The sequence below is a fragment of the Pinus tabuliformis genome, chromosome 8 (genome assembly GCF_031772625.1).
Source record: "Pinus tabuliformis cultivar Carrire ecotype Pingquan chromosome 8, CPIR1, whole genome shotgun sequence".
NCBI classification, from domain to species: Eukaryota; Viridiplantae; Streptophyta; class Pinopsida; order Pinales; family Pinaceae; genus Pinus; species Pinus tabuliformis.
In genome coordinates this window covers 871,362,428-871,377,549 of record NC_142294.1, presented here as the reverse complement: position 1 = coordinate 871,377,549, position 15,122 = coordinate 871,362,428, and the positions used below count along the sequence as shown (strand labels likewise).

The 15,122-nt window shown below is 38.8% G+C and overlaps 1 protein-coding gene across 4 annotated transcripts in view; it reads right to left on the bottom strand.

Annotated features, from left to right (window-relative positions):
- The window catches only part of LOC149238331 (uncharacterized), a 55,439-nt gene extending 42,205 nt beyond the window's left edge, over positions 1–13,234 (bottom strand). For all 4 annotated transcript variants that reach the window (XM_089366958.1, XM_089366957.1, XM_089366960.1 and 1 more), the window contains exons 1-2: positions 12,919–13,234; positions 12,041–12,145 (exon numbers count right to left, since the gene is read on the bottom strand). Coding sequence is in view for 3 of the 4 variants with exons in the window: in XM_089366957.1 (XP_089223083.1) it covers positions 12,041–12,133 (93 nt within the window). In the remaining variant the exon portion in view is untranslated. The remainder of the gene's footprint in view (positions 1–12,040; positions 12,146–12,918) is intronic.
- Positions 13,235–15,122: the final 1,888 nt, after the last annotated feature.

The window sequence follows — 15,122 nt, the reverse complement described above, 5'->3', positions numbered from 1 at the left end:
GTGTAGGTTCCTGAGACTCAGAGGGAGCCAAGTTCTAGTGGGAATATGGAAATTCAAAGGGAGAATTGCATCCCAAGAAGAGCATGTGGTTAGTTGGGAGTAATTGGACTTCTACAACTGGCAACAAGGAATTGTGAGATGGCATGGAGACCTATCAGGAAAGGAAGAAGCAGGAGGCTTCTAGTGGCAAAGACACTACCGAGACGAGCATGGTTCATTCTACAGGGTGTGCTGCAGTGGTGAACACCACGAATTGGGCTAGAGTCGCCAGTGACGATGATAAAGAGATATACTAGTGGTGGAAGTACCTCCCTCGCTAAGAGGGAGTGTTGATTTGTGTAGCTTGGGAGGTACTCCCACACCCTAGGGTACAACAATGTTATCGGAACCGAACCGGAACTTGTGGAACCGACCGGTCCGGTCGTTTTTGGGCTAAAACCAATTTAAACTGGGCCTTCGAACCAGACTAGGCCGGTTCGGGACCGATTTTGTGCAGTCTGTACCTTCTCGTGCAACGTAAAAAATTGTATTTTTTAATTTTTTGGTTTTTTTTTATCTAGTTGGCCCACTTTTAATTTTCCCCTAAGCCAGCCTAATATTCAAGCCTATGTTCCTAGTATTGTTGCGCATTTCATGGCCTCTAGCATCCAAAAAAATTATGCTACAACAAATACCTACATATCATCAAAATCATTGTCTATATTGGGATCTTTGTCATCAATATAACCTTCTAAGCATTAAAATAAGATAGAAAAAAACGTAGGATGTCAAGTCAAGATTTTGTTTGAGTCAATGTTACTTGGGAGCGAGAGCGGAAGCGGGGAGCGGGAGCGGAAGCGGGAGCGGGAGCAACCATTTTCAGAAGCTCCCGGTTTGGGAGCGAATCCCGGAGCGATTTTTTAAAAATATATATATATTTTAATTTTTGATACATATATGTCAACAAAAACATGTAGAATGATGAATTAGATATAAAAAACATAAAAAAGCATAGATTGAACCATATAACAACAATCATCTAGAAGTTATAATCTTCATCAACCACGTCCGCAAGTTAGTAACATAGTAACATACAACATATTGAGTCTCATGATTCATCAATCTTAAAGTTTCAAGCTTTCAAAATTCAATATATAACATTTATCATCATTGATCACCAAAGTTGTACTTGTAAGCTAAGTGTAACCATTACAACAAATAATATCTAACATGAAATGAAATGTTATAAAATGAAATGAAATGAAACAACTTTCAACTTTCATGAAGCATCATATTCATAATTCATTACTAATGAGTTATAATTGCCAACTTCAAACTTAAATTGTCATATATTGTTTAAAAAAATATCATAATAAATATGAAAGAGTCAATAGTTATAAAAGCTACTAGAAACTAGAAAAGAGAAGTAAATCTATTATCTATTTCTTATGCTTGGGCCTCTTGCCACCACGAGAAATGTCTAATTTTTTAGTCTTGTTGCAAAATCAGGATCTTTGTCATTAATATCACCCTCCAAGCATTAATATCCAGAGGTATCTTTGTCATTACCTTTGTATCTGTATAGGGATCTTTGTCATTAATATCACCCTCTAAGCATTAACATAAGATAGAAAAAGCATAGCATGTCAAGTCAAGATTTTGTTTGAGTGATGCGTACATTTTTAGAAGGGTCATGATAGAGGAGTTCGACAACCAATGTCACTAACATCAAGGTACATAGAGGGATTGGTACTCTTGATTAAATATGAGTTCCATACCCTAATACATGACAAAATTCAATGGAAACATTGCAATCCCCCAATCCTGAAATCCTGAAAAACTGATAAGTCTGTTGGATTTTGAATGAAATCTAAAATTCTACTTTCTCCATATGAAATCCAATGAGGACGAAACCACTCTCAAACATCCTGAGTCATTTCATGGTAATGTTAAAAATTTAAGTAAAAGGATGAAAATGAAAATTAAAGAAAATGTCACTTTTACTTTAAGAATTTAACATTACCATGAATAGCATATCAATACTAGGGCCTAGACTTGATCATTAAGTTGCCCCACTCAAAAACTATTTGTTTCTTTCAAAAAAAATTTCATTTCGAACATTACTACAAAAAAAAAAATGCAAAAAAGGCAAAACGCTCCCGAAAACGCTCCCGAAAAGGCAGGGAGCGAAAAAAAATTTAGGGAGCGCGCTCCCGAAATCGCTCCCTTTTCGGGAGCGCGCTCCCGACCCGCTCCCGAGTCGCTCCCGCCCGGAGCGCGGATCGGGAGCGGGAGCGAGGGGGGGGGGGGGGGGGCGCTCCCCCGCAACACTGGTTTGAGTGATGGGTACATTTTTAGTAGAGTCATGATTAGAGGAGTTTGACAACCAATGCCACTAACATCAAAGTACATAGAGGGATTGGTGATCTTTATTAAATACTAGTTCCTTACCCTTGTACATGACAAAATCCAGTGGAAATGTTGCAATCTCTGCAATCCTGAAATCCTGAAAAATTGTTAAGTCTACTGGATTTTGAGTGAAATCTAAAATTCTACTTTCTCCATATGAAATCCAATGGTTTGGATTCATATGGATGCACATGAATATATATGTTTTTCTTTAAAATATAAATATTTTATGTGTTTTTGGTAAATTGGTTTTTTTTCCCGGTTTTTTACCCGTTCCCGGTCCACAAGGTTTTTCAGTTCGATCACCGGTTTGGTTCTGATAACATTGGGGTACAGGATTTGGGAGAAAGTTGACCCACATGGGCATTGTGGGCAAAGTACCCAAGTAGTGGGTTTTGCACCCAAAGTTTTGGGCATGAAACCAAGAGGATATTTTGATGGTTCGGTCATTGAGGGCACTTGGGGCACCCTTGAAGGACTAAGGGGCATCTAAGGCATCGATGACATGGCAATGGTTGGATGAAAAGAATTTTTGTTCTTATCTTTTATGGAGGTTAAAAGAGTTGTTTAGGGCGGCTCGAAGTTAAGTGATGACCCTTGGTGGCTAAGGGAAACCCACCAAGACCTCTATAAATAGAACGCAAGTGAGTTCATTCAACCACACATCCAAGTGCATCTCATCAAGTGAAAAGAAGAAATTTGAGGCAGCCGCAAACCTATAGGAGCAAATCTGAAGTGGACGAGAGGACGAGCTTGGGTCTTTTTCTTATGTTCTGATTGGTCGAGTTAGGGAGGAGGTTGGCTGAGTTTGTAAGGTGAAATCTAGGCACATGTTTGTGCAAATATCTCTGTGATTCTGGCCGTAGACTTACTGTTCAGCAAAGAAGGGTTGAGACTCTTGTGAAAAGGGTTTTGGAGGGGTCGTAAGGCTTATTTTGTAAGGTCGAGAGGCCTGACTTGTTGATAGAACAAAGCCACATCTTTTTGAAGGAAACAACACATGTTTTAAGGGAGGTTTTGCACTGTTTATTGGAGGTCTAAACAGGTCGAATTAGTGCAAGCCTCTGGTTGGTACAGGAGCCCTAACAAAGGGCCGAATAGCTCTGATTTGTGCCCAGAACTGTGGAGTTTTCAAGGTTGCTTGTAACATTTTGGAAGGTATGTATTTGCTTCTTTTATGTTGATGAATGTTAGGTGATGTAGGGTCTGGCTTTGGACAGTGGTAAAGCAACCTATGTACAGTTTGTTGGAGGAATGCTAGTGGTTGTTTGAAGTTCCCTAGTACAATGAACAAGGGCAAGCTTGTCACTGTTAAGTGGGCAGGTTGTTTGGGCTCTAGTTCATTGTCGTCAAGGGAGGAGGATTGATGATAAGAAGTCTAGTCATTGTGCCCTAGTTTCGTGAGTTGCAGGAAGTCAACTTCAATGATAAGAGGGCAGCCTCCAAGCCTTAAGTCCTATCATATTTGGAATAGTAGAGAGGCAAAAAGTGGGCAATTGTGAAGACCCTATGTGTTGGTGTCTTTGGTGGAGCAAAGAGTAGCTAGTGGGCAGATTTGTTTTGGGCCAAAGTTTAGTGATATTGGAGCAATGATCATTGACCATGGAAAATTATTTAGTTGAAGATGCACACTTTCTGAGAGAGCAGAAGTTGTGTGATCAGCAGAATGGAAGGCAAAGCACTTGCCATAAGTGTTCAAGGTACGTAGACTGAAAGAACTATGGATGCGCACCATCAGCAAGGAGGTCCAGTATACTTTGTTCAGGGACAAATTGGTAATCATGGTTGTTGATACGAAGCCCTAGTTGTTGTCTTGTATCAAGTCTAATTATAAGAGCCATGATCCCTGATACAGGAGCCCTAAGATCGTTGTATTAAAGTTTTGTAATATAACAAGTGTTGGGTTAAAATTTGTCTGGTGTACTAGTTGATTCACTGTTGTGTATTTTTCGTTGTGCAAAGTAGAAGTATTGTGGCATTTAAGTGTGTTTGTGATCGTGATTTTAGACTCAAACTTAATTCTTGAGTGTCGTGGAAAAATCAACATGGTACTAGAGCTACTTTGAAGAGACAGTGAATCAAAGTGTGCATGACATACAGCTCAAGAGGAATTTGGTTCCATTGTTATTGAAGGCCTAATAGCAATGGCGAAGTTGTCAGTTGGTCTACGATATGAGGATAGGTTGGATGGCTTGTCTAACTATAGTCCTTGGAAGGAAAGGATCAAGTTGGTCTTGATGGTGAACAAGATCTGGGAATTTGCCAACAAAAAGATCAAGAAACCGACTAACCCTAAGGAGTTGGAAGCATATGAGGAGTTGGATACGAAGGCGAAGCTGATCATCCTAGTTGGTGTCAAAGATCATTTGATACCTCATCTTTCTGGGAAGAGTTCTGCCCATGAGATGTGGAAAGCTCTTCAGGATCTGTTCCAGAATAAGAACAAGAACTGATTGTTGGTATTGAAGGATAAGTTGAAGAGCACCAAGATGTTGGATGGTGAAGCAGTAGCCCCGTATCTAACAAGATTGTCTCAAGTTTGAGATGAACTTGCTGCCATCGGTGAGACTGTTATAGATTCTGAGATGGTGAGGATTTCTTTGAAAGGGTTTATCGAGGAATGGAAGCCCTTCATCAAAGGGATCATCGCTCGAGAGAAGCTGCCAGACTAAAACAAGTTTTGGGATGACTTCATTCAAGACGAACTGTGAGACGAGGACCTTCATAAGAAGAAGAAGACTTATGTTGATAACATGGATTTTGTAGGGAGAATGAAGGGCAAGGCAAAGAAGGACTTGAGTCAGCTTAAGTCTTTTAATTGTGGCAAATATGGTCATTATTCGATGAACTGTCCGAAGAAGAAGAAGGGCAAGGATATAGTTGGTGCTGCTATATCCTCAGAGCTAGATGACCTCTCGAGAAGGTTAGAGGACGAGGATTTTTCTCTAGTTTCTCATTTTGCCAAGGGTACCATCGATGAGATTGCATGGTACATGGATAGTGGTGTGTGGAAGCATATGATAGGTTTGCGTAATGTGTTTGAAACTTTAACTGAATGAGACTCGAAGTTGCACATGGTGGTTGGCACAAGAGTTAGAAAGAAATCTAAGGATCAGGTGTTGTGCCATTCAGGATGGATTCAAGTCGGTTGTTGCAAGTTCAAGATGTATTATTTGTATCAGAAATTAAATACAACGTGTTGTCTGTCTCAATGATCAAGGCAACGAGGTTTGAGATGATTTTTTGGGATGGGAAAGCAAGACTCGGGCCGAGAGGCTCTAACTCTGCTTGAGTTGTCATTCGAGTTAGGGAGCATGGTCTACATCGGCTGACGGGAAAACCTATAGATCATGAGCAGAAGCAAGTGCAGGTTCTTGAGGCTTAGAGGGAGCCAAGTGCTAGAAAGAATATACAGATTCAGAGGGAGAATCCACATCCCAAGAAGAGTGCATGGTCAGTTGGGAGTAAGGGGACTTTTACAGCTGGCAAGAAGGAATCGTGGGATGGCATGAAGGCCTATTAGGAAAGCAAGAAGAAGCAGGAGGCTTCTGGTGGCAGAGACACTCTCGAGATGAGCATGGTTCATTCTACGAGGTATGTTGCAGTGGTGAATGCCAGGAGTTGGGCTAGTGTCGCTAGTGACGATGATGACGAGATACTTCTGAGTGATGGAAGTAACTCCCTTGCTAAGAGGGAGTGTTGATTTGTGTAGCTTGGGAGCTACTCCCACAACCTAGGGTACAGGGTTTGGGAGAAATTTGACCCACATGGGCTTTGTGGGCGAAGTACCCAAGCAATGGGTTTTGCACCCAAAGTTGTGGGCGTGAAACCAAGAGTAGATTTTGATGGTTTGGTCATTGAGGGCATCTAGGGCACCATTGAAGGACTAAGGGGCACTTAAGGCATCGATGACATGGCGTTCGTTGGATGAAAGGAATTTTTGTTCTTATGATTTATGGAGGTTAAAAGAATTGTTTAGGTCGGCTTGAAGTTAAGAGATGACCCTTGGTGGCTAAGGGAAACCCACCAAGACCTCTTTAAATAGAAAGCAAGTGAGTTCATTCAACCACACATCCAAGTGCATCTCATCAAGTGGAAAGGAGCAATTTGAGAAAGCTACATATCTATAGGAGCAAATCTGAAGTGTTGAAGAGGACGAGCTTGTGCCTTTTTCTTATGTTCTGATAAGCCGAATTAGGGAGGAGGCTAATCGAGTTTGTAAGAAGAAATATGGGCACATGTTTGTGCAAATATCTTTGTGATAGCCGCAAACTTACTATTCAACAAAGGAGGTCTGAGACTCCTGTGACGAGGATTTTGGAGGGGTCGTAAGGCTTGTTTTGGAAGGCCGAGAGCCCTGACTTGTTGATGGAACAAGGTCGCATATTTTTAAGGGAACAACACAGGTTTTAAGGGAGGTTTTGCATTGTTTATTGGAGGTCTGAACAAGACAAATTAGGGCAGGCTTGTGGTTGGTACAGGAGCCCTAACAGAGGGTTGAATATGTCAGACTTATGCTCAGAACCATGGGGTTTTCAACACTGCTTGTAACGTCTTGGAAGGTATGTGTTTGCTTCTTTTATGTTGATGCTAGATGATGTAGGGTCTGGCTTTGGACAGTGGTAAAGCAACCTATGTACATTTTGTTGGAGGGTTGTTAGTGGTTGTTTGAAGTGCCCTAGTGCAGTGAATAAGGGAAATCTTGTTTGGGCTCTAGTTCATTGATCTCAAGGGTGGAGGATTGATGATAAGAGGGCTAGTCATTGTGCCCTATTTCAATGAGTTGCAGGAGATCAAATTTAGTGATGAGAGGTCAGCCTCCAAGCCCTAAGTCTTGTCATCTTTGGAGTAGCAGAGAGGCAAGTGGGCAGTTGTGAAGACCCTATGTGCTGGTGTCTTTGGTGGAGCAAAGAGCAACTAGTGGGCAGATTTGTTTTGGGTCAAAGTTCAATGACATTGGAGGAGCAATGATCATTGATAGTGGCAGATTGTTGAGCTGAAGATGCACACTTTCTGAGGGAGAAAAAGTTGCATGATCAACAAAGGGGAAGGCAAAGCACCGGCCAAAAGTGTTCAAGGTACGTGGATTGAAAGGACTGGGGATGTACAACATCAACAAGTAGGTCAATTGTGCTTTGTTCAGGGACAGAGTGGTAATCATAGTTGTTGATACCAAGCTCTAGTTGTTGTCTTGTATTACGGCTAATTGTAAGGGTCGTGATCCCTAGTACAGGAGCCCTAAGATTGTTGTATTAAAGTTTTGTAATATAACAAGTGTTGGTTTAAAATTTGTCTTGTGTACTAGTTGATTCACTGTTGTGTATTTTCCGCTATGCAAAGTAGAAGTGTTGTGGCATTTAAGTGTGTTTGTGATCGTGATTTTAGACTCAAACCTGATTCTTGAGTGCCGTGGAAAAATCAACACAAAAAAGTATGGCCTGTGGTCGGGGGACTGCTATAATGCATGAATCCGCTCTCTGTGCTCTACCTCTTATCCCTCTTGGTTATTTTTGCTCAGCTATGGAACAAATGCACTCGAAAGAATGAAACCCATTTTCCTCCTAGTGGCCCGGTTATAACACAACCCGATAGCCTACTAGTGGTTAGGTTTGACTACCTCAACTCTTAACCAGAGTTACAATATAGACTCTTCTAGAGTCTTCTACATCATAATCATGTGGCTAGCCCCTTTTCCATGAATAATGGGGGCTGATGTGGCATCCTCTTGAATTATGGTGGTGAAAATAGGAAGGTCAACTTTTGAGTGGCATAACTTTTGCATACAAACTTCGATTGATGTAATTCTTGCGTCGTTGAAAAGGTCATTGTGTGTAGAATAGGAAAAAAAAGTGTTACGGTAAAGAAGCAAAGTTTAACCCCCCAAAAAACATCGTTTGATGCCTCAAAACACTCCTGGAAGGTTTCAGACGCCAATTTGCCAAACTAGATCCCGCTAGTAAAAATGGTCCTGAGAGTTGATTCCTCCACTTTTTCCATTATAAAAGCATCAAGATGGATGACAAACAGTATAATGATCCAATCTGGATCAAAGGGGCATTATAGATTTATGCAAAGTTATCATGGGATCAAAGAGGAATCTAGGAACATCTTGAAATCGATGTTCAAAAGTTTGAGGAAGAGTGTTTGATTTTTCGACAAAACAAAGAAGAGACAATCAAGACCCCAAATCTTCTAGAACCATCAGCCATACCAAGTTAGCATTGAGAAAAGTTGTTAACGGATTTTATCATAGGGCTACCAAATTCTTAAAGCAATAATGTCATCATGGTAGTGGTAGATCAACTCACAAAGTATGCCCAGTTTTACTCACTTTCTCATCCTTTTAAAGCAACTACAATAGTGGCAACATTCATGGAGTTCATAAGCTACATGTAAACCCCAAAATTATTGTAAGTGACCTTTTATTACATTGCCAAAAATATGACTTTGTCTCACGACATCAACAAGGCCTAAACCACCCTCTTCCTTAGGCATAGCACACATCACAAGAAACCATACAAAGTCCTCACTACTGTACCAATAAAAAAAACCTAAGGATTGTCTCAATTTCTTAAACTGGACCTTGCTCAACAACTAACAAGAAATGTAATAAATATGGGAGTCTTGTAGGACCATGAAACCACTTTGTGCTTGCCTGCAAAGAGAAGATCCTTATAATGCCAAATAAGAAGCTTTGCCTGAAGCCTTCCTAGGTACCAGACCCACATATTACCACTGAAAGTTTAAACTACATTTACTTGCATATAGTGATCACCTAGATATTCTAAATGAATCTTTGCATTGATGATGCAAAGGTCACATGAAAACTCGAAGTTTTTGCCTAGTTTGATCTAGCGAGATCACAGAAGCACACAAAGCGAGAGATCATCTCTGTTTATAATGCTCTTTGGATTAACTCATCACCTTCTCCCAAGAGATGGTGATGTACCCCCCTAGGCAAAGGGATGTAGGGAGTGCTCAAGGGTCACCCTTGAGATGTTCCCTGCAAAATATGGATGCCTCCTGCGATAAGGGGACAACTGACCTGACATGGGACATCTCCTACAAAAAAGGGGCTTACAAATATCTTTGACATTGCAAAATTGTTGTGACCATGGTAAGCTGACACTACACTCAAATAGTAATCCTAAAAACCCTAGGCCAATTTAAAGTTTGAAAACTATCAAAACAGCAATCTTGGAATACTAGAATCTACAAACACGCACTGCAGAAAATAATAACAGCAAGTATACAGATCTGAACTCTCAATCACACCCATCTTCCATTGAAACAGGGAAGAAGAAAATACATTGCAATAGCTCAAAACCAAAAAATCGCTAACCAACACATTGGTGCACCCTGAATCTCCTTTATAAAATAGGTAGAAGCGAGAAGATGCAATTGGTTGCATGCATGAAGTGCTTAAGGTGACTCAGCTAAACCCCAACTCTAGTCTGATGACCTAATGCAGCCTAGCTGCATAGATAAAAGTGGGAAGTAAGTATGCCTCAACTGGAAGATGAACTGGAGCATGCAAGCATGCATCCCCTTCCTTGAGAACTGTGCCTTCTACCTAAATTGGAATCTTATCATACAAGTGCACTGTGATTTAACTAGAGATCTGCACCCTGACTAAGAACAGACCATGCATGCAATCTAAAATTGAACTAAACTGAAGCAAAACTGGAATTGCTGAATCTGAAACAGCATGCAAACTGGAATCAACTAAAGTTGGCAAAACTGAAAAAATATTAAGATTGAAGCATGTCTTCTGAGGGCACATAAAAATTAAAGAACATAAAAAATGCAAAATATTTTTTTCCATGTTACCAACCTCACCCTAACTTACATACTGCACTCCAATAATACTGAAACCACGATCCACTAAGAAAACCAAAACCCTGCACGTAAAAAAATTAATCCATAGAGCAAATTTGGAGGGAGTAGCAAAGTGAATGCTTGAGAAATTAAAGTGAAGGCTTTGAGCAAAGTGATGAAGACTGGGTATTTTACATTTGTAATTTTATTCTTTGTGCATTTTGGTGTCCCATGTGTCATCATCTGCCCATCACATGTCAACCCCGTCTACCCTGTCCCTGTGCTTATTCGTAAATTTGACTATAGTCTCCAGCACTCTCAAAACCTGTCAACCTCCCCCTCCCCCCGAACACGAGTACTCAAAACATCCTGTCAAAGCTAAACATAATCAAGGTCATTTTGGACGGATTGATATATTAATTATAACCAATTAACTGTGGATAATATCATTTGCAATTTCACATCAGCTCCATTATGGGGTTCTATTAAGAATTACTCTGTCAACTCACCTAATTTGTGATTTTTACTGTACTTTTAATTCTTAACGTCAGTCAAACCTGTATTCCAAGCAAATTACTGAAGTTTAGTCTGATTTATTTTAAAACAATTACATTTTCTAAAGTTAAAAGCACTGAGGAGACCTAGGATCGACTGCCAATACATTTTTGGCATCTTGTTGAAGTAAATCTCAAGGTGATTTTAAAAAGAATCGATTTTATTTGTTTAATTTATAATGTTTGCAGCTATGTTGTTTTAGTTATTCTGACATACCAGCTGGTACAAGGGTACCCCAAGAACGAAGAAGTGCAACCAACCATGAACACTCTTTAACGATGTCTTTGTCCTTAAAAAGTATATTTTTGTGGTCAACCTTTTCAAAATGTTCAAACTGAATAACTGTAACCATCCCCTAACGTTCAATTTTGAGTTTAAATGTCCGTATATTTCCAAACAACTCAGAGAAGTTTTACTTGATTATAAACTTGGTTTTTGGAACATTTTTGTAGTATAATACTATGCTGTAAAACAGACAGTAACTGTTTTCCACACCTATTGCTGAAAGTTGGCTGGCTGGGGAGGGCAAATTTTCACCCTGCAGGAAAATTGGAAGTTACATATCTCAGGGTCTTGTAGCTGTCTCTAACAACCAAGCAGAGGCCTGTGGTATATACCAAAGTCATTTTCAGGCTTCTTCGTTAAATCTTTGTCAAATTACTGTTGTAGGTGGCTCTCGCATTCTAATTTATCACCTGGAGTCCGGCTCCAGCACAGTTGATGCAAGACTCTCCATTCTTCTCCAGAGAATTCGAATTTTATTGTCCAATTTTGAATAATACTCAGTTTTTTACGTCCTTAGACATAATAATGTTGAAGCTGATAAACAAGCCAATTTTGGAGCTAAGTTGAAACAAGGGGAACTTATAATTAACCAGCAATATTAGTCCTCCCCATTCCTTAATGCCAAGTGTCAATAGTTCTCATCACATTTGGACACCATCTCATGCAGCTAAAAACCCCAATATTTAACCAGGTTATATGGAATGCAATTTTGTTTATATTCAGGCATCTCCTGATGTTATACTCAGTTATTTTTGTTTATAGATAAAATTCTGTCAATTGGCTACCTCAGCATGAACTTGCAGAGACTACTGAGCCTGACAGGCCAAATTTTGTAATTATGATGTAATGCTGCAGGTTACGGTTAAAAAGAAAAGGCCAGACAGTTAGACACTCAGATTTAGAAACTTAAATTTTGCCCATAAAGCATTCACCGCACAGCACTCTACAAAAGGCGAAAAACCATGCCCAAAAAGAATTAAGAGTATTTCCTTACCTCTCTGATCTCATTAAAGCTGACTGCATAGAATGTAATGGCAGCAGCTGCAGCAATACCAAGAACAGGAATCACCATCTCGGCTGGGTCCATACTCTTATCTTCCTATAACATATTAAACCAGATACACTAAGTGAATTTCTCCAACAACATACATTCAATTTCCTTCTAGTGCTATTACGAAGTGCATAAAAACTTCAATTTAATATGACTAAATTCCTTATTCTCATAAAATCACCAGAAAATAATGGATTTTATTCATTTAACACAGCAAGAAGACCAAACAATCGGATTCATCAAATTCTGTAAATTACAACAATACAACAATTCACTGTCTTCATGGTTAATTTAAAACTGGAAACAAACACTAAAGCACCCGAAACCTTCAAACTACACCAACCCACTAGACCATCTCTTTCATGAATATTACAGAAATGCATTGTATGCATGAAACCTACTGCAACCAATCTTTCACGAATTTTCAATTTTCAAAACCTATATAAAAGTATGGATTGGGTTGCTGTGATTGGAATGCTCAAGTGCATGTAACTCATTTCTGCACCAGTTTTCGGTATTGGGTTATTGTAATTCGAAGGTATTGGCAGGAATAATCCTTCTTTCAGGAAGTGAATACTGCTTACGCATAAAACGTCCTGAAAGAAGGATTATTCCTGCCAATACCTTCGAATTACATAACCCAATACCGAAAACTGGTGCAGAAATGAGTTATATGCACTTAAGCATTCCAATCCCATCAACCCAATCCATACTTTGCATTTCAGAAATCCATACACAAATCATTCTATGTTTCAAGAACTTCAGATTCCGAAACCGAATACATATTTTCTCGTTTTTTATGAAAAAAAAAGGGTTGTCACCTTGTCGAAAGTCTTTTATGGTGTTGCTCCTTGCAGGTACTCCGGTACACAGTAAAATAATATTGCTAGCTCAGAGAAGAAAACCCCAAAATAAAGAAATAAAGCAGAGAATGTGCCTGGTTTTCTGATAAAATTGACAACCCAAGCTCGAGCAGAGCGGGGACATCCAAATGCAGATGCTCTCAACTAGCTGTCGGAGCAGACGCTCTCAACTAGCTGTCGGACGGGAGCAGCCATGAGTGGTCCAATCCAAATGCAACCAATCAGAGTGTCCGACTACGAAATGACAAGATTTTTGAGGTTGTTACTGGCTATTGTGGTAGGGAATAGAAATGGGGAGAACAGATTAAGAATTCTACTTTAAAACTGGGTAATTGTGTAGAGAAAGTGATGACAATATCCATTTACATTTGATGCTATGTTTCAAGCATATTACATTTTTCTGTAATGTGTTTCAAGCTTGTTATATTTTGTAGGAAATAATTTGTTTTTTTCTTAGCTGTCTTTGAAATTGATTTAGTTTTGAATATTACACTACTAAAAATTGCATGGTGATTGTTCAAGTAATAATGAAAAGTTGTCTTTCAAATTGATTTAGTTTTGAATTTATAATTCATATTACACTAGTAAAAATTTGTAGGGTGCAAATTGATTTAGTTTTGAATTTATAATTCATATTACACTAGTAAAAAATTGTATAGTGATTATTCAAGTAATAATGAAATAAAGTAGAATTGGTGCATATGTACATTGGATGACCTGATTCAATAGGATGTCCTCAAAAATGTTTTGAGTGGAGTTCACCAATTACATAGCTTGTATGATGTAGTCATTTGGAACCAATTTTTTTTGGGATGTTTTTCAAAATAAGAGCCTTTTTCATGTGTGTCTGTAACAATGCTTGAAAAGAATTTGAATGAATTGAGTGTTACATATCTTTCTTTATGGACTGATTCAAGAGCTTAATTAAGGAGATTCATATTCATATTTTTTTTGTTTTGAATATCATCTATTAATTCATTTTTCTTATCTCACAATTCACTTTTCTTTGGTGCCCATGCCTTAATTTCCATGCAATATGTACGATAATTCACTTACCTTGTTGATGAGATTCTTTGGTGCCCATGCCTTAATTTCCATTGTAAAGACTGAAATTAAGATTCAATTGTAAAATTCTATCAAATTAAATGCAATTGCGTACCTGATTCTCCCATTTGGTGTCGGTCCACATTGCTCCTAGTTTCTGATTCCCTTACCAAACCAACCGATTCCTCCCTGCCTATCTGGGATCAACCTCTGCAGTTCCCAGATCCAAAGAACTTCGAAATGGAAGTCCACTGGCCCCCATGCCCAAAACTCCAAGAACAGCTCAAAATTTCCCAGTTCTCAGTTCAAAATCGAGCCCCTGGCTCATCCCTCAAACAGTTTGATTTTCTATCACCCTTCTCTGTATTTTCCCCCCCTCTTGAAATCCTCCTTCCTCTCTTTAAATAGTAGAGGTCCCTTCACCTCTACGTATCCGTTCACTGCCTTTATGAAAGATATTATTTTTTTGTTAAACGGTGGTTGTTTTGTCATGCTTTTTGCTTTTAATTGAATCAGATCCCCTTACAACATCAAGTGGTATCACTTTTAATTATGACGGTTGGTATTTTAATTTATTAAATAGTATATGGCCATAATGATTTTAAATATTAAATATTATTTTATGTTTATAACATATCAGGTTTAATAATAAGGTTTATGGGTTTAGTTTATTTAATATACATTTTGGGTTATATATGAGTTGATAAACCTATGAATAAACTCAACTATATTTCTTACTAAATGTATATTCCTTCTATTTACGAGAATTAGGTATTTAATTAACACTTTTGATAATTAATTCATTTATCTTATATTTAGACATTCTCCATGAATAGTCGATATATATATACTAGTGCAATGTATATGATGCATGCATATGTAGCTATCATATGCATGCCTCACATGCATGCTAATATTGCTATGATGTTCGTGATTTGAGATAGGTTGTTACATCTATGCACTATGTACAATTTGCATAGAAGTCCACATTCATCTAGGAGTCTAAGTTTTGACAATGAGGTAGAAGGGAAGGAGCTAGGTAAGATAAAGTGAGTTGAGGGAGCATGCAAGAGAGCCATAGCCTATAAAGTTTTCAACAATGTAAATTATCAAACGGA